This window comes from Carassius auratus, chromosome 6 (genome assembly GCF_003368295.1).
Source record: "Carassius auratus strain Wakin chromosome 6, ASM336829v1, whole genome shotgun sequence".
Classification (NCBI taxonomy): domain Eukaryota; kingdom Metazoa; phylum Chordata; class Actinopteri; order Cypriniformes; family Cyprinidae; genus Carassius; species Carassius auratus.
In genome coordinates, this window is record NC_039248.1 from 6,065,978 (window position 1) to 6,093,906 (window position 27,929).

Here is a 27,929-nt window from a genome sequence, read left to right on the forward strand (position 1 = left end):
TTGCCATTGGCTGTTTGGACATTTGGAATTTCACCGTCTATTGCTGTCACTTTTACTTCTTCTCCCTCATTTACTTCACTTCGCACTTTCTTTTCACTTTCTTTAGTACCATTTTCATCTGTGTTTGCTTTGTCACTTTCCTCTTCATTCTTAGATCCTTCTACGACTCCATTCTCCAACTCCTCCTCAACTTTTTGACCATTCATCTCACTTCCTTCTTTTGTCTCAGTTGCTTGAGTTGTCTCATTATTTGTCTGTTCTTTGGTCTGCTGGCTTTCGTTGGAGGGCTCAGTGGCTTTGCCTGTTTCACTGGCATCCTCTCCCCCCTCAGCAGTTTCAGGTTTTGGTGTTGGCTCCTCTGTCTCTTGAGTTATTTTAGCATCTGTAGATGATTTGTCTGGCATATTTATTGGTGACATAAGCCCTCCACCATTTTCTTTAGGGACGTTTTCTGCAGAGATTCCACTAGTAATTGCAGTTTGCCTCTTATTTACTGCTGGTTCGTTATTTTCTTTACCTGAGAGTTCTGATTCAATTGGAGGGGGCCAGACAGGTTTGACCACCTTTATTTCTCCCTCCAAATTAAATGACTTTTTTGGGGAATCACTGAGGGGTGGCCACACAACTGCCATCTTATTTGCTGGCTTCTTAATGTCATCATCCGTCTTTTCTTGAGTCATCCTCTCTGTGGTGTTGGGGTCATTTTCTTGTGGACTGTGAGTTACTTTGACATTAAAATTGACAGGAGAGTTGTTTTTCATGTTATTTGTCTCTGATGAGTTGTTCTGATTCTTTGTACTCCAAAGTTCTTTGTGGGGTTTTTCTCCAAACCCTTCATCATAGTTGCCTTTAGACTTGAAAAGTTGTTTGTAGTGTGGCTTGCAGTACATTCGTCCATGGAGAGAAGCATAATTTCCAAGACTGAAGTAGAGCGAGAAGCACAAATATGAAATATCAGCCATACACAAATATCAGATTTGAATCTGATATAAACTATTGGCTGTATAACGTATTCTGTCATTACAACAAGAACAGCTCACATACTCATAACACCCAAATCAAATAAACCTGCGTGGAATTATGATGCCTATCAACTTTTCAACATTTTCCATCTTATTTCACACTGTAACAAATTTAAATGTTGAAAACAGCTCGGATTAATGTAAAAAGAAGCCTCTACCTTAGCTGGCTGCTGCAGTGGGCACATCTAAAACAGCTTTTATGGAAGTTTTGCTTGTCTGCTATGAGAGACTCCATGGGATACACCCTCTTCCGACATACCCGACACAGTTCGGACTCTGGCACCCGTATTTTCTGTCAGAGAGAGAGACTAGCATCAGAAAATGCTTTTAAATCTGTTAACACACATTCAAACACTGACTCACATGGACAGACACTACACAGTTTCATTATACTTTTATAAGCAGAGCTTGGTAAGTTGGAAGATATTAAAAATGAACAAGAAGCTGTTAGTATAGTAGTTAGAATGAAAACATTTAAACACTACATGCATTTAGGAAGGTGCAATAAAAATGCAAACATCACATTAGGACCTCAGCACAGTCTTTTTACATATAATGGGCAATGCTACAAATATACAAGTATTCCATCGATAATATCAAAATAATAATCATATTCACTTTGACTATCTAGTTTAGCAGCACTCTATTAAGAACACAAACTAAAAGATCAAAATAAAAGTACATACAGGAATGCCTAAGGAATCCCTAAAGCATCATTATTTGTCAAATGCAAACACACCATGACTGTTTTAGTCATCACTCTCCACTCTTGTTAACCTTTCCATGCTTGTCACATAGATTTACCGGTGACCACAGTCTGGTGCTGGTGTGAAACAGTCTGTGATCTGTGCTGCTCAGACACAGTGAAGCCCAGGTTTTTGAAGACATTTTCACTCTCAGCCCATGTCTGCTGGAAGCTCTTTAGTAACTCTTCTGCAGAGGCCTCTGGTGGAACATCCAGGACATTCCCTCTTACTACATCTGCGTAGGTTGGTGGATCACCGCAGCTTGTCACACTCCGAGAGTGGGAGGTTGTTTCAGTCTTTGAGCCTGTCACAGTGTTTCCAAACTCATCTACAGTGGAGAAGTGCTCAGTTGCAGATTTGGTTTGAGAGAATCCTTCAGGTGCTTCCTCTTGTTTCTCAATATTCTTTCTCTCCTCCCTTAGGTACTGGTGGGCTTGCTCACCCATTTCAAAGACATTCTTGAGGGATTTAATATCAAAGCTTGGAATGTCCTCCACCAAAGATGACTTCTTCTCAGATTCAGCATCTTCTGTATCACTTCCAAGTCTTTCAGTTATCACAATTGGCTCCTTCCGGATAAAAACTTTAGGCTGGGGAGACTCAAATTTGTTAACAAGCTTGGACAGGTCAACCCTGGGCAAGTCCTCTAACATTCTCTCATGGGCGTCGATGGATTTTGGGATCTCTTGCTCATTGTCTTCTGTATCTGGTCCAAGACGCTCTGGGATGTCAATAGGGTCTTTGCGTACATATGTACGACAGACCTCTGCTTTCTGAGCCTCTTCAAAGAACTCACGCTTGCCTTTTACGGTCATCATAGAGTCTCCATGGATATCTGTGATATCTGTCAGGGATGATTCCATCATGTGAGTCTCAAAGGTAATCTCTGAACAGCTTGATGAGCGAGATCCTTCAAGATCTGTTTGGACCTTTATCATGCACTCTGGCAAAGGCATGGGTGGTGGAGTCGTGCCTTGTGAGAGTTTGGCTGTGGTATCTCTTAGTTTAGCTAGTTTCTCAGAGCGACTCATTGTAGGGGAAGGTGTGGATTGGTTCAGACGTGTTGGTGTTTCAGACCAACGAGGTGGAGGTGTTGGTGTGGTGCCTGACCTGTAAGAGAGAGGGGGTGAAGGAGTCACTAATAATGGAGAGTCTGTCCTCTTGGCGGACTCAATACAGATGAACGTAGGTGACGGTGTCCGCATTCTTAGCTCAGGTGGCATTTTGAGCTCCGAAATCTTTGATTCACTCTGGCCCTCTGTCTTCTTCTCCTCTACTACTTTCTTCTGAGTCTCTATTTTTGCTGAACCAATAGTAATCTTAGATATTTTCTGTGTGGCTCCAATAACTATTTTATTTTCCTGTGATGACTCACTTTTTGCCGTCTCTAAAATGGACAAATTTCCCTCTAAAAAATGTAGTTTAGCCATGGCAAGGTTCTGCACATAGATTATGACCTCTCTCATTTTTTGCTTGTTGTACTGAGTATGGCTTAAATCAGCCTTCTCTTCAGAACCAACTAGCCAATCAGGAATGATACTCAGCATTGTCTGTAATGAGTTTGGGTTCAGTTTTGCAGGAGCTCCTTCAAACTCTTTGATATAGCACAACAATTTTTTTATTTCTTCACATTTTTGTGCATAAGAACTTTCGGTTGTCATTGATGCACTCATTTCAGATTCTGCTGTTTTTGTAATCTCTGTTTTGTTTTGCTCCTCTTTCTGCACTGACTGTTTTATGTCCTCCTCTCTGCTTGGAGGCCGCAGTGGAGGCTTTGCCGGCTTCTTGATCTGGAATGTACTTTTTTGTTGAGTGCTCTGTTGTTGAACTGTGCTCTGAGTGACCATCCTCTCTTCATGAATCTGGACGTATTCCTCTCTTTCTGCTTGATGTGACTGAATGACAGATGTCTGCCCTTGTCCTTGACGTACCTCTGTTGATATTACTGGTTGTATTTGATGTATCTCAACCGATGGTCTTGGTGCCACAGGTGGTGGCTGCTTAACTGATGTTTGTTTTTTCTTCAACTGGACTTCCATTTTGATGTCTTGCTTGGTTTGTCTCATTTCTTCCTTTTTCTCAATTTTCACTTCAGCACTGGTGGATTTGGAGACATCATTTTTTCCTGTTTCTATGACTGTTTGCTCTGTGCTGATTGTTTGAACTGTGTCAGGCGTCTCTACCTTAGGAACCTTAAATGTTTTGACCTTAAAACTAGGGGTCACTTTTGGGATCTTTGTGGTCTGAGAAGGAACCTTCTTGACTTCTTGAGCCAAACAAGTCTCTGTACTCTTGATCTCTTCTGCTTGAGTAGAGGAAGTGATCTGGCTTTGAATGTTTTTTGTAGACTGGATGCTCTCTTGTTTTATAGAGTCAGCTTTCATACCCTCAACTTGCACTGCAACAGAAAGTGAATTAACTGCAGGGGCTGCATGGCTTTTAATTTCTAAGGCAGCAGTGGTAGATGCATGTTTTTTATCTAATGCAGTGCTAGAGGATACTGTGGTTGTTTTCTTACCAATTTTTGGAAATGAAGGTTTGCTTATCTGAAAATTAGCAGGTGGCTTTTGCTTTGGTGGAGACTGTGGACTTTTTGGAGGGGCAAGTTTTTCTTCTGTTTCTTTGGGAATCATAGCTGGCTTCTGTTCAGTCTCTGGTTGTTTAGGTGTTTCTTTCTGTGTCTGAAAAGTCATGTGAAGCTGTTCAGCTCTCTGTGTGGCTGACTCTGCTTCAGCCTTCATTTCACTGACATTAAATGGTTTAACAGGTGGGGGTGAGGTGGGAGTAGATTCTCCCTTGTTCTTTTCAGCCTCCTCTCTTTGTTTGCGATATCTTTCTTCTGCAAGCATGAGTGGTGTTTTGAATTTACTTGCAGGTCTTGTTTTTTGAGCAGAAGGGTCAGGGGGAGGTGGGAGTTTCACTGGTGCAAATACCTTTTTAGGGCATGGTGGTTCCTCAGCTGCTGGTTGTAGCAAAGGAAGTGCTGATGAAACTTTAGTAATATGTGGAGCTGGAGCTTCAATTGTTTTAACCAGTCCCTTTTGCTTGGTGATGTTCTCTGTGGTTTCAGTCCCTGTGGTTATGTTTGAAACAATTGTTTCACTCTGCTCTGCCACTGATGAAGGAGGTGGAGGTGGCTGAGTAGGCGCGGGTTGTTTTTTCTGCCATTTCAATATTTTAGGCTGTGGTTGCTTGGGAGGCTCAAGTTTTGGCACCTTAAATAAAGTTCTACCTTTTGGCTTTTCAGGTTGGGCAACAGAGCTGAGTTCCTGCTGAGATGGGGGAGGAGGGAGGTCTTGGGGTGGAGGAGGTGGTGGAAAGAATTCTGTGTCTGACTCCAGTATGGGGGGTGGAGGTGGTGGAGGAGGAAGGTCACTATCCTGTCTCACAACTAGAGGAGGACGTGGTAAGAGGGATGGCTGGACATCACTTTCTGCCACTGGTGAGGGAGGAGGAGGCAAAGAGAGCTCTGATTCAGAGGGAGGTGGAGGAGAACTTGGAGGTGGTGGAAAGTGAATCTCTGGCTGTGGTTTAACTTTTTTTATCATTCCTTTGGGACTGAGATTGAAGTTTGGGCTAGGAACATTTTTTCCTGATTTGAAATTCTTGATGTTCTGCTTCTGGGTTACACTGGTTTGTTCTGTTGTCACAGTCGTCTGAACCCTTGTGACTGTCTTTGTCTCTTCGGTTTGCTTCATGCTAATATTAGTTTTTGATGCCTCCACTGAAGCACTCTTTTCTGAAGACACAGCTGCAATTTCAGATTTCTTCTCACTCATCTGACCTCCAAAATTCTTTTTCTTTATTAGCACCGGACTAGAAGTGTTCTGTTTTTGTTTGATATGTTGCTCCTTGACATTTACCTTTTGAGAGCTTTGAGATAACTCTTGTGCATGCTGTTTGAACAGCTCTTGAACAGCTGTTGTCATCTGTTTAGTAATAGAATGATAATCCTCAGAAGAAGTCTGATTTTCTGAAGACTTGATCTCAGATGTCTTTTGTGAGCTGCTCTGCTGCAAGTTTCTCACTGGAGGTGGATTTGTTGTCTTTTCCTCAGTTTTAGGTACAGTGGGGCATTCGCAGGCTGCTTGATGAAGGAGAACTGGATTCGTAATGGGAACTTTAGCTTTCTTGTGGGGATTCATTTTTGATTTGTGGCCTAATTGCTCTTTCTTCTTCATCAGGGATTTAATGGTGCCCTGAACATCTCCCTTAATCACCTCTTCTTTCTCAATTTGCACTTGTTCCTGCTCATAAAGTGATTTGATGGAATATTTTATGTCACCCTCTGTGCTTGGCCTCCTCTGCATACGTGGGGATGAGGTTGGCTCCAGTAAGAGCTGAATTGTACCTTTCACATCACCCTGTTCACTCACTTGGTGCTGGACCACCCTCTTTTCAACTGAAGCCTCTTGAAGATTAAGGAGAGCAGTCTGAATGTCACCTTTAACAATCTCCTCCTTCTCAACCTCTTTCACTACCTGCTTTGCCTCCTCCAGGGATTTTAAGGTACCTCTAATATCCCCTGGGACCACATCTTCAATAATTACCTCAGTCTTTGCAGACGATGATTTTTCAAGAGATTCTAATGCACCCCTGATGTCACCTGGGACAATCTGTGGCTTTTCTATATCTTTCTGTTGGTTTTGAGCCTCCTCAAGAGACCTAAGTGTTGTGCAGATATCTCCTTTGACTATCTCTTCTTTTTCTACGACAACACTTTGGTTAACAGCTTGTGTGAGAGAGTCAAGAGCAGCTCTCAAGTCTCCCTTTACAATCTCCACTTTCTGCATGTTATGCAGGGATAATACGGGTTCCATCATAAACACCTGTACTGTGTTAATTACATCACCAGGTACAATATCATCTTCAGCAACAGTTCGTTCTATTGTTTGCTTGCTCTTTCTTAAAATCTGTTTTGTTTGCTCTACATCACCTCCAATAATAATTTCTTTAACTTTTTCTTCAACAGCGTCATCAGTCCCCATCTGAAGTTGCCTAAAGTAGTCCAGTGCCCCAGACTCAATACACGTAGAATAAAAACTTACATTTCCTCTCTCTGCTTCTCCCACAGTTATCTTAGAGGACAGGTCCTTTGCATCAGCACTACCCAGCAGCCTATGCAGTGTTCCACGAATATTTCCACAAACTATATCCTCTTTCTCAAAGTTGCTCTCACTTTCTTTATTGAGGAGTGAGTATATGGTCATTTTCACATCTCCTTTCTCATCTTCTTGAATCAGAACACCACGTTTGGAAGATCCTTCTTGCTTGAGCAAGTTATTAATTGCCTCTTGGATGTCTCCTCTGATAATTTGCTCTTTCTCAACATTATCACTCATATTCTGATTAAAGAGCTGTTGGACAGTGGAGCTGATATTTCCTCTTTCCTCCTTGTCTACGGTGATTGCCCTCTCTGTTGTCTCACGTCTGTTGAGCAGGTTCATCATAATATTGTTCAGGTCTCCATGTATTACCTCTTCTCTCTGGATCTCTGGAGTGTCCTGGTTTAGAAGTTTGTATTTAGCCATTCTGACATCTCCAATCTCATTTGCCTCGATTAGAATACCTTGCGATTCAACCATTTTCTGAGTATGCAGCTCTTCAAGGGTTGCCTTGATGCTCTTACCAACAATCTCTTTTCTCTCCACATTGCTCTCATTGAAGTCTGTGAGGGGAGTGGTTTCAAACAACCATGTTGTTGTCTTCACATCAGCTTTTGGGATTTCTTCACGAGAAATTATAGTATCTGTTTCATCAACTTCCTTGATGCGATCAAGTGGTTCCTTTTCAAAGAGCCACACAGATTGCCTAACATCACCTTTTACAATTTCTTCACGTGTCACCTTCTCCATCTCATCATACTCCGAACCTTCACCCCGGATCTTGTCAATAGTACGTGTTTCAAACATCCATGTGGAGCTTCTCACGTTACCTCTCTGAATCTCACTGACACTAACGGTTTTCACATATTTCTTTGATAGGTCATCCATTTCAAAATGCTGTTTGTTTGTTTTCACATCCCCCCCTTGGATGTCAGCTACTGTTTTAACAGCAACTTTCATATCCTCTGCAATCTCATCTAGAGGTTGAGTTTCAAACTTCCACCTGGCTGTGCTGACATCTCCCTTTTGGATGTCTTCTTCAGTAACAGCTTTGATGACATAAACCTCATCTGTGTCTCTAATTGAGTCTAGGGGCTTTGTCTCAAATAACCATCTTGCCCCAACCACATCTCCTCGCAAAATTTCTTCTTTCGTGACTGTAGTAACCTCATGATAGTGTCCTTCTTTGTCCTTGATAGCATACAGTGGTTGAGACTCAAACATCATGGTGTAGTTTTTTACGTCCCCTTTCTCAATCTCCTTGTGTATGATGCGTTGGAGTTTGCTGATCTCAGTGTCAGATGCCTCCTCCTGAATCTTATCTAATGAGTATGTCTCAAAAATGAAACGACCTTTATCAACATTACCTCCCTGAATATCAATTACTGTGCGTGACTCCTTGAGTTCTTCAGAATTTGCCCTGATGGCATCAATTGGTTGGTTTTCAAACATCCAGGTACAGTTCACCACATTTCCTTTCTGAATGTCCTCTGCTTGATGGGATTTGAGTTTCTGCATGGTCTCATCAGATGTAGAAGTTATGATATCAGATGACTGATTCTCAAAGATGTATTTCATTCGTGAGACATCTCCAGAGTTAATGTCAATCTCAGTGATTCGCTTAAAGCCACTATGATCCTTGTCATCAGTGATGTTTTCTAGGTTTTCTGTCTCAAATAGGAAACGCACTAGACCTACATCCTTACCTTTTACATCATCTTGCTTTACTGTGCAAGTTTTCAGGATTGTCTCAGACTCATCCTTGATGGTGTCAAGAGTCTGAGTCTCAAAAAGCCAAGTACAGGTTTTTACATCTCCTTTCTGGACGTCTGTGGTGTCCTCAGTCTTTGTCTCTACTTTTTCATACAAGACATCCATTGGCTGGGTTTCGAACAACCATCTGCATGTTTTAACGTCACCTCTTTGGATCTCAATGCTCTCATTTTTCCTGTTGTCCTCTTCCTCTAAGTTGAAGTATTTAATGCCGTCAAGTGGCTGGGTTTCGAAAAGCCATTTGGCTGTTTTGACATCACCTGATTGGATTTCTTCTTTAGATATTCCTTTGATTATCTGGAACTTCGTGATGCTCTCATCAAACTGATCAATGGGACGAGTTTCAAACATCCACTTGTAGCTTCTCACATCTCCCTTTACAACTTCCTCTCTGCGCACAGTTTTAACTTCATGGTAGTGTCCTGAGCTGTCCTGTACAGCATACAATGGTGTTGACTCAAATAATACTTTATTTGATTTCACTGAGCCGCAGATGACACCCTCCACTTGTATTTTTTGTGCATCTGTGCATTTGCTCAGGTCCATGGTCTCAAATATTTCCTTGTAATTTGTGACATCACCTTTTTCAAGCTCCTCTAGATTAATAGTCTTTGTGACCTCTTTCTTCTCCTCTCTGATCTGCTCAAGAGGTTTACTTTCAAACAACCACCTCTGGTGTCTCACATCGCCTTTCTCTTCTTCTGAAGCTACCACCTTTGGTAGCTTGCCAACTTCTGGTAACTCTTTAAGATTCTCCATTGGCACTGTTTCAAACAAATGCCTAGCAGAAGTAACATCACCACCTATGATGTCTTCTTGCTCCATTGGTCTTGCATTGGTACTATCTTTAAGTATATCCATTGGCTGTGTTTCAAAGATCATGCAGTGTCTCCTAACATCTGCTCCTAAAATCTCCTCTTTCTGAATCTTTGTGCTTTCCCATTCTTCATCTTTGATTTGATCGAGTGTCCTTGTCTCAAACAGCCAACTTCCCCTGTTTACCCCACCCTGATAATTTTCCTCCATGGAGACTCCACAGATTAATTTAACTTTGCTTGGATCTTTGCTGATCAGGTCCAGAGGCTGAGTTTCAAAGAGCCATCGTGATGTCCTGACATCACCTTTCTCTGTTTCTTCGCGTCGCACCTTGGTAATCTCCAGCATCTCACCAGAATCACCTCGTATAACACACATGGGTTGTGTCTCAAACAACTTTGTTGTTTTCTTTACTTCACCCTTGACTTCTTCAAGCTCTGATTTCAGCTGCAGGAAGTGACTTTCATCGATGGTCTCAGTGTGTCCTAGTGTGTCCAGGTGCTGTGTTTCAAACAAATACCTAGCAGTTTTCACATCACCCCGTGCAATGTCTTTAGTATACATCACTTGTGTCTCTTGCTCATCCTCTTGGTAAATTCTGTTGAGTGAGTCAAGCGGTTGTGTCTCAAACAGCCATGTTGCAGTCTGAACGTCTCCTCTTGCTAGATCTAGTTTTCCAATGTGTTCTGCTGAGTCTGTTTTTTCTGTACCTAAAGCATCGATGGGCTGTGTTTCAAACATCCATGTAGTGTACTTTACATCTTTACCAGCAATGATTTCCTGTTGGGCTATGTTATTTTCCTCTTCTTCATCTGGTGTTCCATCTTTAATGGAATCTAGGGGCTTGTTCTCAAACATCCAGCGCATTGACTGCACCTCACCTTTCAGGATCTCATCCCACTCCAAATACTCTCTCTCTGGACTGATGCACTTGCCAGGACTGGCACTTCCACTATTTTCAAAAACATAGCGTGCTTGCTGAATGTCTCTGCTCACCTCCTCATCACTGTCTACATAGGTTTGCTCTGTGTCTGCCACTTCAGTGAAGAAGTCACGCTCCAGGTTTTTACGCACTTCTGGGTGAATGTGCTTGTAGAGGCGCTTAAGTTCATAGAGGTTCCTCTGCTTAGAGTACTGCTCTTTATTGACAACATATTTGGCTGATGTAGGTGCATCTGCTGGTTTAGAGGAAGGACAACATTCTGGGACTTGGGAAATCACTTGAAACTGTTGTGTGGCAGATACTGGTTGTGAAAACTGCTGCACAGCCTCATATTGTGAGGAAGCCACAGAGGAGGTAGAGGCCTCTTGCGTTGTTTTAGTGATAGACATGGTCTCATAGCTACCTGTGTCAGTAGTCTTTGAAGAAACATTAACTGGGGCCCAAGGAAACTGGTTGTAATCAAGATCAATCTTTGTTGGTATAGAAGGAAAAGACAAGCATAATCTTTTAAAAATACATAATCTTGTGGATGAAATCTATTCTACTTTTATTTTTATGCATAATCAGAGAAAAGAGTAATAGAAAGAAATATGCTAGAATAGACTAGTCAGTGTAGATTTATGTTGATTTATTTACAATTAACATACATGCATTCCTTTAAATATGGGCACTTTTGGCCCTGTGGGCTTAAAATAATTTTTTTTACACTCTTATGCATCGAAGAAGAGCTTGTTATTTTTTATATATGCCTATTTTTTATATGCCTCAAATTATTTATTGTGTTTAACATAATTCTGTAAATTGCATTTTAAGCATTTTTTGGTATTTTTGGTATTCTTTGCTAAAGCTAATTTCATGTCTTGCTTGATGTTTTCTTTTGTGATTTTAGTTGAAGTTTCCACAATTATGACTGATATGAAATATGTTAATACTTAGATTTCTCATATTAATTTTCATAACTTCTGGTTTTCTGACAAAGATAAACCAGTAACATGCTGTATGTAAAAGACACGTGAAACACATGAAAGAAATGGGGAAATTCTGTTTGAATAAAAATTAACCCCTGTCCCCAAGAACAAAAAAGTGCCTACATTTAATGAAACACCCATATGTTTTTAACCACTGCAAGTAAAAAATTACTTTCTTCATTGGTATACGTCATTTTTACCTTGATATGTTTGGGTGGAGTGGCCTCCTCAATACTTTTTTCATGCTGCTGTTTCAGGGCTTGAGCAGAAATTTTTGGCAAATTCTCTCCTCCAATAACTATCACTTTAACCGTTTCAAAAATGAAATGAGAAAGAGAAAATTACTAAAAAGTTATGACGTAACTTACAATTTGTTATTAAACTGTAGTAAACTACATTTGAACACTACCTTTCTCATCATAATGATCCCCAAAAGTTGAGGCCACACTCTGATGAACATCCTGGTCCAGGGAAACCTAACATGAAAACAGTGAGCAGCGTACCTAAATAAAATCTTAAAAAAAAAAGAATGTCTGGCTACAAAATATAGGTTTTTCTAGTAAACTGTAATGAGTTTGGAACAGCATTAGAATGAGTAAATCATAGCAGATTTTTTTTTTTTACTGAGCATTGCACTATGGGGTTTTCATCTTGTATGGGTATACCTGAGCATTTGAGGTGCTGCTTTCTTTAACACTGCTTCGTACCGTCACCTCTGATGAGCTCACCACCTGCTGTCAAAAGACAGAGAACACCTGTTGTTAAACAAACATACACAATATGAAACTCACTGCTGTTAGTATGATATAATAAACAGTGTTGTGCTGCTCAATGCCTTGTGATATGAAAATTAGTCATGTTTATAAGTCTTGCCTTAGTTTTATTGGTTGAATTGAGTTAGTGTTGTGGATCCCTTGTCTATTTAACTTCCTTACCTGTTTCTGTTGGTAGTGGTGTTGTGTAATAGTGCTTTGGGATGCAGAAGAGGAACTGAACTCTTGGCTTTCAAACTGTTTCTTGACGCTGGCCAGTCCGCCTGGCAGAGAGCATGGCTCAGAGCTATCCATGACCTTGAAAGACAAAATAAAATGGTTAAGACACATTCATAAATATACATACAGTATGAGCTTACATATAAAATATACACAAAATCGATTTGAGACATATGATTCTCCTCTAGGGGGAGCTACAAGGTTGAAAACAAAGTTTTTAATTTCCTCTTTTACTTAGAACCAAACACACATTATACATTGACAAGTTGCATCAGTATTCGCTGTTTTTAACATTTAGTATTAAATTATGTATTATTGTACAGATCTCAGTTAGTTTACCAATAGAGCTAACTGGAATTCCAGTGACTAGAAATGTTTCCCTCCACACAGACAGTAAAAATAATGCAGAATGCAGCACAATATCAAACAATCAGAACATTTTGATATTTAATATACAGAGGATTCTGAACCAATGGGATTTCAAAATGAGCAGCACTCCACACCACAGCACACCAGAAATAGACATATTTCTACACATAATGTATGTAAAAAAACAAAAAACATTTGCCCTATAAGTACAAAACCACAATACATTTCTACATCTTTAAAAATAAAATATAAAATTAACAAAAAGTGTAATAGTATATAAACGAAAATTCTCTGTAAAAACCAAACAACCAACTAAATATTTTCATGGTTGCAGCTGGTTAGGATACAAATTGTCTAGGACACTGTGTAATAAATAACACTCCACTTTCGTCAGTGACTGCCATCTCACTTAATGTAATGCAACCCAAATTCCCACATGGGGTAAATAAAGTGTAAATCCATTTAATGTGTATTTTATGCATCAATTATGTATTACACAGCCATTAAGTACAGCATGCTTATTTGGGCTGCACGTTTTTTTTTCTTTATTGTAAATATTAAATAGGAAAAGGAAGGCCTTATACAAGAAGTAGGAAATCTGTGCCTAATATGATATGAGTGTGTGGGCCAGCATATGTTCATGCTTATTTGTGTGCGCGTTCATGCTGGTAAATACCACAGATGGGCTTCTCTCCTCCTTGGTAGTGGCAGCTTGGTATAAGGCCAGTCTCTGCTTGAGAGGCACAGTATCAGCCTCACCGTCGGCGAGTCCCTCTCTTGAGGGTGCAACACCTGTGCTGCCCGCAGCTGAAATACACACAGAGACACACTCAGGTTGCAGGGTGTATATGATTCGCTATTAAACCTGAACCTGTAACATAAATAAATGCATTTCTTTACCCTGACTCAGGTCTCATGACTGGTTCACGGGAAACTAATGTTAGAGTAGAGATCACATTATCTGTCAGATTTTCAAGTTTAGCCGGACAAAGTCAAACTGACAACAGGGATGGCTCCAATGACAAGATGAGAAATGATGCCATAAAGTATGCATGTTGTTCTCATCAATCATGTTTTTCAAAGTTGGATCTCCCAATCCATCACCACTTCCAGCTCTGTTAAGCGTTGTACACATATAAGGTAATTTACATATATCTAATGGGAGGTTATGAGGATGCACAATATCATTTTACCATATCTGTCAGTAACAATATAAGAGTACATTTTTTTCTTTGTATTGGTATTATAAATAATGATACATTAAATAATGATACACTTTTTTTTATAGCAGTTCTGAGTTTATCTCACAATTCAGAATTGCAAGATGTAAATTCAAAATTGTGAGATGTAAACTTGCATTTCTAAGGACAAAAAAAGTGTGAATTGCAAGATATAAACTTGCAATTGTGAGAAAAAAGTCAAATTTACCTTTTTTATTTATCATATAGTGGCGGAACAAAAACAGAATTGTAAACTCAGAATTTAGAGTGATAAAATCGCAAATTGCAAAATTCAGGAATCTGAGAAAAATTCTGAAATATAAACTCACAACTGCATGAAATATCCAGAATTGGGAGATTGTGAGAGAGTTGCAGTCACCTACTTTTTTTTTAAACAAGCTTCCAAACAATATATACCGTATTAAAATGTGTAAAAAAAAATTGCAGAAATCACATATTACTGTGAAAACCATATGAATAAGTTGATTTAATAATGAAATATTAAAATATTATTGGCAGACGCATGCTAGCTGTTTGAATAGCTGCACATTTAAAATTCCTTATTGATTGCATATTTGAATTCTCTCCAAACTTCCTCTCTAAAGATAAGAGCCTATGGAGGATCATACACCCACACTGCTTTTCTTGCATCAGTAAAGCATGACCGTATCACCATGTGACCAAGACATGTTCTCTGAATTGTTAATTTTAGCAGAGCAGTTATTCCGAGCATGCCAGTGTAAAACTAGCCAAGCAGAGGGACAGAGAAGATTCAGATCCAGATCTAGAATAAGCAAGCTTTAGTAGCTGTTGAACAGAAACTCTACACCTGAGGGTATAAGACACTTTTCAAACACAGACATGGGGATGTGGAGAAAGAGGGATCACGCACTTGTTTGTCAAGATAGAGAAAGACATCATTTCCAGAACACCTCCAAGTATCTAGAACCGCAGGGGTCTGCGGCTTTACCATGACGTGAAGTATCCACAGTAGCGAGAGCAATTAAAGAAGACTTATTTTAAACCAAGGCCCGTAAGTTTCATATTTCAGGGAGAGAGTGTGAGGTGCACAGGAAGAGTGACTTCCTAAATTGCAAAGCTATGGCAATCAGTGACTCATAATAAGTTTACTCTCTATAAGTTTACCTACCAAAGTTCTGACTTTTTATGACTAACAGGAATAGGAAGTAGTTTAGATTGATTCCTTTTTGGTTATCTTGATAAATTACTTCTCTGGTATTGGTTCACTTTGTCAGAACTAGCAGTAAAACACATCTCCTAAATGTTTGATTAAATGGTGTAAGCACTATATCAGCATGCCTGTAATATTCTAGACTCTAGACTATGGAATGCAGCAGTAGCTAACGGGCTAAATTCAGAAAGCCTGGTCTTTGGGACTCTATTCTAAGACACTCATGGGGTGAACCGACATATATGACACTCGCTGCCACACAGCAACTACAACGCACATGTATCACTCATCTCATTTCATATAACTTTTAATTATTGAAGCCAACTGCCACTACTCAGTTAATCTGTAGTGAACTGTTATTGGTAAATGAAAAGCATAATGGGTTTTGAATTGCTAAAATCTTAGAGTCACTTTAGAGTTCTTGTCTTGCTGAAATAGCCAACTAAACAAGTATAACAGGTATCGGAAAATGTGAAAGTCTTTGGTTAGCAAAAGAACCCCTTTGTTACTTTATGTTTATATAAATAATACTCATTAATATTCATTTTGCTCAACTCCATTATGATATGCCATGTGTCCTCTTCATGCAATCTTAATGAGCGCTCTCGAACACGTGCGTGCAAGCGTTACTGGCCTTATGCGGTTTAAACCTGGAAATGTGTATTAATTTCAACTCAACTTTCGCTTTTTTCATTTTAAATAGGCGCAAAATCAATACTTTTATGACATTATTGACAAATTCGGAATTAATCAGTAGTGCAGATTATTTCTGGGAAAAATTGGTTCAGTTATAAACCATGCGTCTTCCAAATTAAACTTCCTTTCTAGTCCTCTCAGACTTCGCCATCAGAAACCACTTCTGTTGAATCGCACTCACCTACAGAGATCTGACGTTTCCTCTATGTTCCTCAACGTGACTATAGTGTCACCTGGAAAATCCAGATCCCACCTGGAGACCCCTATAGACACCCAGCGTCCGAGTGGGAAAGCGTGAGTGTATGTGTGGAGACCAGCTCCAGTCTAGGGTCCGGTTCACCTCAGAGTGATGGAGGGCAGGGACAGCTGGCTGTATTTCAGAGGCCCCTACCATTACCCTCCTCCTCTTTAAAAGATTGCCAGTCTGCTAGGCCTTTTTTTAGATAAGCTACTCAACATGGCCTTAACCTGAAGTCACAGAGAGACAGACAGACACACTTAGGGGGAGAGGCACCCTACTGTCTGAGAGATTGTAGGGTCATTGATCCTTGGCTTTGATAAAATGCACTAACAACCAATTTCACCTTTAAATTTATATAACGATTAAAGGGATAGTTTACCAAACGTCCATACAACATATAAGATATATTCCAAGCCTTCACAGCTTTGTGTGAAGAACAGCCCTAAAAATTGACTGATAATTTCAATAAATAATTATTTATAAATAAATTATATACACAATATATATGTGTCCCTATGGTATGGCTTGTAGTGTACACGTCATATGGTTTAACTCTGTGGTGCCTATTATGTTTTTGTAACTTAACAGACATGGAAACTTGTTGTCTGGAAAATTCTTCAAAAATGTTTCCTTTTGTGTTCCATGGAAAAAACAACATACAAAACTGGAACAATACGAGGGTGAATAAATAAGGATAAACAAAATTTTCAACAGAACTTTCTCCATTGAAAGAGGAGGTGACATCTACTACAGTACAAAGCTCTAACTATTATAAAGCACCTCCAGAAAGGTCTTACATTTGTTTGTATTGTCTGTAAAAATGGCAGTTTTATTTATTAGTTTTAGTTATTTAGTGCATCAAGTTAAACTACATTTTAAATATTTAATTTAATTTAATTAATTATTTTTTTAAAGTACTTAAATTAACATTATTTATTATAAACAACAGCATGTTTATTATTACATTTTTTTTTTTTGTTTAGTTTTTTTTTGTTTATGTTTTAGTAAACTATAATAAACCTGATTTGACGTCACTTTAATCTTAACAGCCATAATTGTTTAGATGAAATTAAATGATTGGAAATGTATGGATGCTATATATATATATATATATATATATATATATATATATATATATATATTATAAAGATAATAATACAATTATAAAATCTAGTTAGCCAACTTTGGCTCTTAAATAAGTAAAGAAAAAAGTTAAGAGAAAGAAAGGATGGAGACTGAGGAGAAAACATACAATCACACCAAATATAACATTTCCTCTGATTCTCCTGGACAGCATTAAAGCCATGTATCACATAATGTCAAGAGAATGCAGCACACTTGAGTGATGAACAATATATCAGGATATGCAGGAGGATATGAATGTGTGAATGTCTTTGTACGTGTGTGGACCGGTCGTAAACAATGTTGTCTATTTAAAAGACAAGCTGATAGCCGTTTTAAAGAATGAAAGAGGGATAACCAAAGACACTGACCATACACAAATCAACTCACCTGTCAAACAAACCTATTAAATTACACAGGCCTCCCACTAGCATGCTATTGTCACTGTATATATTTAAAACATGTACACTCAGGTATTATAAAGTAAAGTTTGGGGATGCTGGGGTACCTTTAAGACTATCTCCTGTATCTGAAAACTCAAAGTAACTGAAATAGGTGCACACGAACAAGACTGCAGCAGAAATCCAAACACATGTACATTCATACACATACATGCATGAGCACTAAAGCTGAAGTCTGTCATCACAGTTGTCATCATACTAGACAGCAATGTGTGAGGTCTTTAATGTCACCTTTAGACACACACACACACACACACACACAACTCAACTGAAATTCCACAAACATGTAAATCACATAAAAATGAACAGGTTGCAAAGAGTACAATTTTAAATTTCCTGCATCAACCTTTAAATAGCCACACAGAGACAACTTTAGGGCGAATTAAAAAATTATGTTGTTCAATTTATAAGAAACTGAATTACTGTATTATAAAAGCCAAAAGATACTCACATCCACCGAAGTTTGAGTCCTGATTCGACATTTTTTCTCCTACACCACTATATTTGTTTGCTACTCTCCCACTGGACGAATATGAACCACTCACTTCCTAGAGGGAGAGAGAAAAAGAGAGAGGCAGGTGTGGTCAGAGAACACTTTCTAGTTTCATTTGCATTCTGCAGTTCCACGAGTCTCCAACAAAAGTTCGGAAGACAGTTAGGAACAGAGAAACCGTGTTACATGAAGTATGTGTTTGTTTTCTCTATTTATCATTAACAGTATATCAACAAGACCCGGTTTTGTGTTATATAAGCTAGAGTTCACCTGCAGCTTGAAAGCTGTCACCAAGTAATGCCCTTGAAACAGGAACATTAATGGGGAAGGAGGCTGAGAACAGAAAAAAATCAACTGCCAGCTGTGAAACATATTTACATATAAACAAAAGGAAATGTATTTTTAAAATTTGTTTAAATGTATTTTCAGTGTGTATTTTGAATAGCACTGTCATTAGACACGCAACAAAAGCAAACATATATTCTGCCATAACACAGGTCTAAACTAATAACTGAGTTTGAGTCACAGAGCATTAAAAATACAGTCGGCATTAGTGCATAAGATTCTAATTAAGTTTCAGCTTTACAGAGTTACACTGTAAGAACAAAAAAAATCAATAGATAAACAAATAATGTCCTGGCAGAATATTAACATTATATTACTTTGAATATATAATGTATACATTTTCTGGTGAGTTTACCTTTAAGTTAACCTGAAACACAACCAGTGGAAATAAAATCTTGAAAGAATACATAATTTGAATGTTTTGTTTTTTGTTGCAAGAATCTTAACAGTTAAAAGCTGCTAAATTTACATAGTCCATTCATGCAAAAAGAGCTCAGCATATCTTATCATCATCATTGGCTATGCTTTTGAAAAAATAATGAAAATAACTATTGTAAATGTGTCTTTCACATGAATAAGAGTCCTAACTGGTTCATTAAAAAAAAGGCAATTATGTCTATGAATTGCAAGATTTAAACTTGCGATTCAGAGAAGAAATGTCAGAGCTGTGAGATATAAACCTGGAACTTAAAGGAAAAAAAAAGTGAATTTTTAGGATAGGATGAGGTCACTTGTTGAGTTTATGTTGCTATGTCAGATACATTTTTTAAGAGTTTTTAAACTATTTAAGGAAATAAGACAGCAATATTTTAAAGGGTTAGTTCACCATAAAATAAAAATTCTGTAATTATTTACTAACCCTCATGTTGTTCCAAACCTGTATGATTTTCTTTCTTCCATGCAACACAGAAGGAGAAATTTAGCAGAATCCCTAGATGTTTTTATTCATACACTGAAAGTGGATGGGGACCAGGAACATATCAGTATATGCTATTTTCACCCTGAAGCACTCTCTTTCTCTTAACCCCTTCATAAAACAATATGCAAATCAAATCTTCCCCTATCAGCTGCTCCAAGATCAAAACATCAGGAAGGGAAAATCAACACTATCCGACACATGCTAATGCACACACACACACACACACACACACACACACATTGATTGTATCCTGTGGAGTCATATTTCACTATTCAGCTCATCTGGCGTAAGACGCACACGCAGAGTCTGTGCAACACTGAGCCAGGAGGTCAAAGTTCATCCTGGTCAGCGAGAACAGGTGGTTTCATTTACACACACACTGAAAGGCAGAGTTCCACTTTATCAGTTACTCTGCAAGTAAATTAAAGGCTAACTACTGTAAATGAGTTCTAATAAACAGCCGTGTATGTTTCACATGATGCCATTACTGTCAAAGTGCTGTCATACACTGCTGATGCTTTCAGATGCACTGATCTTTTGCCAGAATTTACTTTAGTTAAAAGCTGATCCTGTTAAATTTTTAGAGCTGTTAAAATTTTACCTGGATAAAGATTAAAAGAGCTGTGAGTTAATTCAGCTGAACAAACATCAGATAATGAAGAGATAAAGAGATACAATCTAGCCATTTATTTCATAAAATAGTTTGAGTCAGGAGCATGAGGAACATCTCAATCAATCCAAAGGGATTTACTAATGAAATAGTGACAATATTGTGTTTATATGTCAGACAAAAAGTACTGTGACATTGTATCAGAAGACCATACCATGGTATTTGGATATATATACATATATATATATATATATATATATGTGTGTGTGTGTGTGTGTGTGTGTGTGTGTGTGTGTGTGTGTGTGTGTGTGTGTGTGTATATATATATATATATATATATATATATATATATATATATATATATATATAAGGAAACAAAGGGTATTTAAAAGCACTTTAAAGAATACCATACTAGTGTTAAAAAAAATCTGATACCACATACCACATAACATACCACAATACCACATTGTCCAAAACGGCAAAAGCAACTAGATGTTATCTTTTTTTGGTGGCCTTGAAATACTGTCTAATAAGTTTATTGAACATAAGATAATTATTGAACAGAAGTTGACACAACCAAGATGTCACTAACAAGGTTGTTATCATCTCTTACAAAAATTAACCATGGTTTTTACTACATTTGAAAAAAAAAAAAAAAAAAAAAACATGTTTACCATAGTTACGCAATGATAACTATTAATTAACCCTGCTAAAAATGTAACAAAAATGTAATTGAATATATATATATAAACTATGTATATAAAAAATCTATAATAAAATAAATAATACTAATATAAAATTGGTTGTAAGTTACTATGAACAGTCTATAACAGGCTTAAAGTGTATGCTGATGACAAAATTTAATTTTTGTAGTATGACAAGCTACTGTAGCTCATCACTGAACAACATGACGGTACGACATAAAAATTAAATATGCTGAACTGCTAAACCTGAAACGTCCATTTCAGAAATCTGGTCACCTTCGTGTGTTTGTGTGTAAGGGGATTTCCTGTTTTTGTAAGCACCACTTAGAGTCTCCCATTACTCTCCTGTCTCTGTGATAAGTGGACATATTTAAACATGAGTCACTGACCCGGAGTTAGAAAAACAAGCCAGCGGGGCAGCTCTCTTACACACACATACACAAATCTTCTTGCTAACATAAACAGTTTTGCCACCAACAATTTGTGCACAAACAGGAGGAAAGATAGGATGAGTGAGGGTGGCAGGGTTTGTAGTTTGTAGTGTAATCTACATAACCTGAAGACACGGTATGATTACCATTCACACATAAGATGACATAAAAACACCGAACATCCTGTGACAGTGCGTGAGCATCCACATGTCTGCCCAGGCCTTGACCGACATTTCTGTTTTCTTTTTTTTTTTACACTAAAGGCAGTCAGAAACAGTCACAAGGAGATGCTTTAAGCTTGAATGCTACACATAGCACAGGGATAACTATAAAAGAGTGAGATGACAGCACCTAATACTTTCTACTCTTTTAGCAGTATAGTTACTGAGTTTGTAGGGTATATTTAGCAGTCGCAAGGCAGTGATTAACTGTCAGCTAGCTTTAGCATGTAGCATGAGTTGTTGTTTCAAAACAAGTTAAGCTTTTTTGAGGTTTGTCAGTGCATTTGATTTCTACAGAAAATCATTCTGATACTGAGCTTTGTTTATAAAAACAAACAAAAGTGCAGTAATACATTTACAATGGAAAGTAAGGGACTGCTGTTTAAGGCAAATTAATGTGTAATTGTGTTTTACCAACCAGTTCGTGTGGAAGGAATTTTCTTGTTATAGTACCTACATGGTGCATGTATTATGCGATAGTTACATGTAACAGCTTTAAATGCCCATGACAATAAATTTTTTTATATAATTTTGCATAGACAAGTAAGCAGTTTTATCACATTAATCTTATGTTAGAGTTTTGCTTGTCAATTGCAATTAAACGAAAATGTATTTTAGTTTGAGTTCATAATAAATGGAATAAGCTGAACTTTAGACTGCTATTATGACTTATGTTTAAAATACTGTATAATGTATTGACTAGCATTAATAGAAAAATAAAATATACTTTAATGTAATTTCTATTGAAACTTGTCACAACACATATTTAAATATATTTGTAATTAAAAACTTTATTTAAATTAATAATAACTTTATATGTAATACTGAATAACACTTTAATTAGTGTCATGCACTAAACGTGAACTTTATGCTAGTCAATATGAATCAAAATAAGTGTAGGTTACTTTTTTAAACTATGACAAAATTCCTGAAACAAGTCTTTCCTTCAAAGTATAACTTTCAATGCACTTTAAAAAGTAAAAGTGTAATTGTGTTAAACGGTCATGAAAAGATACTCTCTTTAAGTAAACTTAAGTGATCTGTTATTTCATCAATTTATAATATTATCAGAAAGCAATTTTTTTGTGTGTTTATATATATATATATATATATATATATATATATATATATATATATATATATATATACATATGTATATATATATATATATATATATATATATATATATATATATATATATATATACATATATATATACGTATATATATACGTATATATATATATATATATACGTATATATATATATATATATATATATATATATATATATATATATATATATATATATATATACTTTTAAGCTTGTTCAATACAATTAAGTGCACTTTTCAATGGTATTCTTGTGAAACGGTGTATATTTTGACCATAATCCTGGTGAAATGGCCATGGACTGCCATTGTAAGAACACTTTCACCAGGGTTTATGAAGTGCTTCTCACTATTCCTTGGATACTGTACATATTTGCTTGAAAGAAACAAACAGTGAAAGAAGATCTCAAACATTGTTCAAACAAAAAAGATTTTTGTTTATACAAAGACCACATATCCAAACTTTGTCAAACAACGATTTCCTTTGCTCTGTTGCGCAAGAAGCATTCCATGACTCGATGTGGTTTAAGACAGATGAATGGAATTCAAAGAGAATAATTAGACTGAGAAAATATTGACGAGGTATCAGTTTATGAGAGACGTTTCCCTCCTTGCATTTGCTTATAGTGACATCTCCTGGACAGAATGCGCAACTACAGCTCTCGGCCTGCTGAAGGGTTAAATTTGCTTATTATGTAAACCTTGGATGAACCTAAATTAAAATCCAACTAGACTTTAAACAGGATGTGAGGATTTGTATTTCTTTTTGTGGCTAATGAATAACAGCATGGGGATTTCATGTCGAAAATGAAAGTTTCTCAGGATCTTTCTGACTGTCTCTCTGTATACCCCTAACTGAGTAATAATGAATGAGAGTGACAGAGAGAAAGAGTGTGTGTGTGTGTGTGTTTCTCTGTGTGTGTGTGTGTGTATGTGTGTGTGTGAGTGTCTTTGCAAAGGGATCATGAAATATTAATAACCCCTGTGGGGTGGAGAGGTCATGTTTCAGATAGAAACGATAGATGGATCTCTAGCAATCTCTCTCCTCTTCCTGTGTTTATCTAGCCAACAATTAGCCACTCAATCAGGAACACCAGTCACTCATTCCGCTCTTGTCCAAAAAAAAAAAAAAAAAAAGAATTCAGAATCAAGACTCAAGCATCTGGTCAGACGGCCAGGCCTATGTTTCACAACCAAGGTGAAGACATCTACAATCTTATGAATATGAATTTGCAAATGAATATCCCAAGGACATAATCTACAATACTTTCTTTAGTGCACAGTGTAAGTGTGTAAATTTGTACATTATAGTAACAATGGTATTTCAACCCTGCTGGACAATTTACTTTAGCTTAAGCTTTAAACATTATCTGCTGCTCAATAGCTTATTAGTATTGTGGCCGAGAGAGATCAACATGCTGCAACTTCAGAAAACACATGCAAATAGAGAAAAAGCTCCAGCAAATTAAGAAAACATCACCAGTTTGACAGCACATGTGCTGCTAATGTTTACAACACAAACAAATAAAGAGTTTTTATTTTTTAATTTTTTTTTAATACCCTTTGTAATAATAAAATAAATGTAGACATTTGCAACCACAGCTGCACAAATACCTTGGTTAAATCCATGGGTATTTTGTGCATGGCTTAACTATAGCTATATATTGTTTTTATTTATTTTTTATATAATAAATTAATTTATTACTTAATTTTAATAGTAAACCCATAGGCAGTCTATGGTTCATTTTTGTAAGGGGAAGTTGTAAAAGTAAGTTAGCCAGCTTACATAAAATTTCATCTTACTAAAATTGACGAAGATGTTTTCTTAATTTACATGTGTTTTTTAATTTGCATCTCTTTCAGCCACTGCCATCTGACCAACAACCTTTGCAAGCAACCATGTCCCAGTCTTACACTTCTTTCTTTTTGATAATCCGTTTCACTCTGATGTATGTCTCAATACTGAAGAAAATGTATATTGCTTGTGACAATGCATTGCAATGTATTTTGGAATGAAACTGTTTACTAACTAACAGGAGAAAAGCATTCCTGGTCTGATGATGATCAATACTGAAGAACATTTATAGGTGAAATCTGTGGAATTCTGCAGAATGCACATCTTAAAAATAAAGACTTTTCATTGGCATTTAACACTAATGGAACCTTTCTGATGCACAGAAGGTTCTTTTAAGTTAGATTATTACAGTGTTTTTCACACAAAGAATAGGTGAAAGGTTCTTTATCAACCCAAAATGTTTTCTGTATGGCATCACCTTGAAACCCTCTTTGTTTAACAGGATGGATGTACACTGGGTGAAATGTGTTTATACTCTAAACTCAGCTTGGAGTACTACACTTCTAGTGGTATCTGATATCAAGCAAGTTTAAATAGGCAAAATATATAATAAATAAACAAGCAATGGGAAGGGGAAGAGTTGAACTTTGTGAATGATGGGCATTGCAGTTCTTTTACTGCATATTCTGTGTGATTCTGCTCATTATAGATAATACACAGTGAGACCTTACAACAATACAACAAAACATAACTGGCCTATAGTTCTCAAATAATATGATGATCATCACCACAACTTAACATAACATTCAACCTCTTCTTTTTTGACTCAAAGTTTTCGTTAGTTTATGTGTGTGTGTGTTCTTGCAAGTATGAGTAAAACCAAACCATGCTAAACTAATAAGTTCATTCTCCTTTCTTTATGTCTATCTCTATATCTCTCTCACTTTTTTTCTGTTAGCTTTATTCTGCCCCCACACACACATTACCCATATGCAAATTATAGGGTTATTTATACAAAAGCCAGTGTTGCGGAAAGAACCCCAAAAATACATTTGAAATAACATAGTGAAACATGTGTGTGTGTGTGTGTGTGTGTGTGTGTGAGAGAGCACGTCAGCACACAGTTGCTCTGCTTCCCACAAGTTTATTGCCAGTAGCTGGCTCTGTTGTGGGTGTCTGTAGCTTTGTTGTGTGTGTGTGTGTGTGTGTGTGTGTGTGTTTGTTCCTATATAAAAGGGCAGCAAAACGAGCTTTCCAGCACAGAGCAGTTTGCCAAACTATGAAAACTATGAAACACATAATTTAAACTGATTTTCTTTCTTAATCTACTGTCTCTCTCAATCATATCTTAGCTCCTTTCATGTCCGCTCTTTCAGTTTTCATTCTTGGATCACTTATTTCTCATCTCTGTCTCATTAATTTTTCATTCTCAGCCATCCCATCAGTGTCACTTCACTGAACTGTGACTGTTGAACACTAAACTTTCAAACCCGTTCTTTGAAGTACGGTAACTTACAGTAGCACGAACCTGGGATCCCCTTGAACAGTTTACCCTCATGAAAAGACCAACAGAAGTTTTTAATGCTGGTCACCATCATTGGATGCAGATGTGCTGGTGTTTACCTACTATCACTATAAAGATTATGCTGGTTGAACAGTTTTATAAGCTATGTTGTGCTAGTAAATACTGTAGCTTGGCTAAATTCCAAACCTGAGCGTGGAAGATAAAGCTGGTCTTCTGAGCAGGCTACCCTGCTAATGATCAGGTTTGAGAAATTGGATATGCTGCTCTGATAACATAGCTGACTAAAGTGTAAGTATGCTTTGAAAACAAAATCCCAAGTTTATTGCAAGTTGAACCAAACCTCGTCCAGCTAAACAAGTTAGAGAAAGAACAGGATCTGGGTCGCTTTGCTATTCCTTTCTATTCATAATCTCTTATATTAGCACACCAGCACTTCACTTTCACATTTACAGTACTGTATATCTGAAAACTAGAAAAAGTAATGCATAGGACACTTACTGTAGACATACAAAAGACTGATGAGGGAAACAAAAGTCACTGCTATGATCTCCAGATTTCTTCTGCAGACATTTGTCAGACCTGACAGGATGCCAGATTGTTGGAAATCCATGGAATTATTCTACCGTTTAAAAGTTTGAGAAGGGTATCACAGTTTCCACAAATATATTAAGCAGTGTAGCTGTATATCAGGATTTTAGAATGATTTCTGAAGGATCATGTGACACTGAAGGATGGAGGAATGATGCTGAATCATTTTTAAATATGTTTAAACATAATAAGTCACAATATTACTGTTTTCACTTTATTTTTTATTTAAATAAATGTAGCCTTGGTGAAAAAATAGCCTTTTCTTTAAAAGTGTAAATCAATTTTGCTGGCCCCAAAAGTTTTACACTATAGCTCTCTCTAACCTGATGCATTTATGAGTTTATTGTAAAACATCCATAAGTCATCTTCCTTACCAAGTCTTTCAATTCATTGTGTTACTGCGTGTGGGCACTTAAAAAAATAAAATAAAATAATAATAATAATAATAATAAAGACAGAGAATTAAAATACCAAAGAACGATAATGGGAAACAAACAGACCCTCAAAAATATCAGTAATACAGATCTCCATATTATATTTGGAAAACTGGAAAATCTGCTTTAAATGTCTTGGGAATAGATGACTGACTATTTTTCAACATGCAGCAACAGCTGTGTTCATAGTCTTTTTTTCTCTCCCTCTCTCTCTCTTCTCTTTCTCCATCTGCTCTCTCTCTTTGGTCATGTTGCAGCCATCAGCAAAATATCAGAAAAATGACATCTTACTGCATACATTATCTCTCTTCATCAACAGACACTCAAGAGTCTTCTTTCCATTCTCATTCTTTCTCTCTCGCTCTAAGACTCACCACATGTTGCACCGGCGGTTTCTCAAACATTTGCTTCAGGCTGCTGAGTGGGATGTCAAACTTCTCAATGCGCCTGTTCTCCTCTAGGTCCTCTTTAGCGTCCGCAGGCCGCAGGGCGAGAGGAGACGAATGAGCACACCCTCCTTCTTTCGACACCTCGGGTCCATTTCCTGATTGAATTTCCATTGTTCAAGAAACCAGATATTCCAGCCTCCCCCACGAGAGCAGAGAGGACCACTACTGAGAGACCGGACAGAGGAAAAGAGACACGGTGAGAGAGAGAGGAAAAGAGAGCGAGAGAGGGATGTGGAGGAAGAAGTGCGTGGCACAGTTGTGGTGTCTAGGAGGCCGAACCAGACGGACAAACCGAGGACGGCCTTGAAGGAGGAGAAAAAGAAAGAAAAGAAAAAAAGGTCTCTGTTGACTAATGCTATGAATTCCCTTCCAGTAAACACAATAGTCACACGCACAATCAGAATCCCAAAGTTAAGTTTTTCAAAAGCGCTGCAGTTGAGTAAAACATAATCACACACACTCCTGCCAACAGGAAATGAACATCACTCCTGACAAATCATGGAAACATGACACAACACCCTTTCCTTTCAACACACACACATTCCCTAAAAAGAAAATCCACCCTGAGACTGTATCCTGCACACAGCCATAAATTAAAAAAAAAAAAACTCCTACCTCGAGAAAAAAAAAAAGCCATACA

General features: G+C 37.5%; 1 protein-coding gene across 3 annotated transcripts; it reads right to left on the reverse strand.

The window, feature by feature from the left end:
- Positions 1 to 680: 680 nt before the first annotated feature.
- LOC113092582 (xin actin-binding repeat-containing protein 2-like) lies at positions 681 to 27,652 on the reverse strand. Of its 3 annotated transcripts, none has more exons than XM_026258216.1 (10): positions 27,215 to 27,652; positions 18,118 to 18,214; positions 13,411 to 13,541; positions 12,309 to 12,443; positions 12,039 to 12,107; positions 11,783 to 11,849; positions 11,574 to 11,677; positions 1,827 to 10,875; positions 1,181 to 1,314; positions 681 to 921 (listed from the first exon to the last, which is right to left on the reverse strand). In XM_026258216.1, exons 1-9 carry the CDS (start codon positions 27,398 to 27,400, stop codon positions 1,220 to 1,222), a joined length of 9,933 nt encoding a protein of 3,310 aa, XP_026114001.1. In that variant the 5' UTR covers positions 27,401 to 27,652; the 3' UTR covers positions 681 to 921; positions 1,181 to 1,219. The 3 variants fall into 3 exon arrangements, with proteins under 3 accessions (XP_026114001.1, XP_026114012.1, XP_026114021.1); XM_026258227.1 differs by lacking the exon at positions 27,215 to 27,652 and adding an exon at positions 18,430 to 18,469; XM_026258236.1 differs by lacking the exons at positions 18,118 to 18,214; positions 27,215 to 27,652 and adding an exon at positions 16,024 to 16,276.
- Between the last annotated feature and the right edge of the window lie 277 nt (positions 27,653 to 27,929).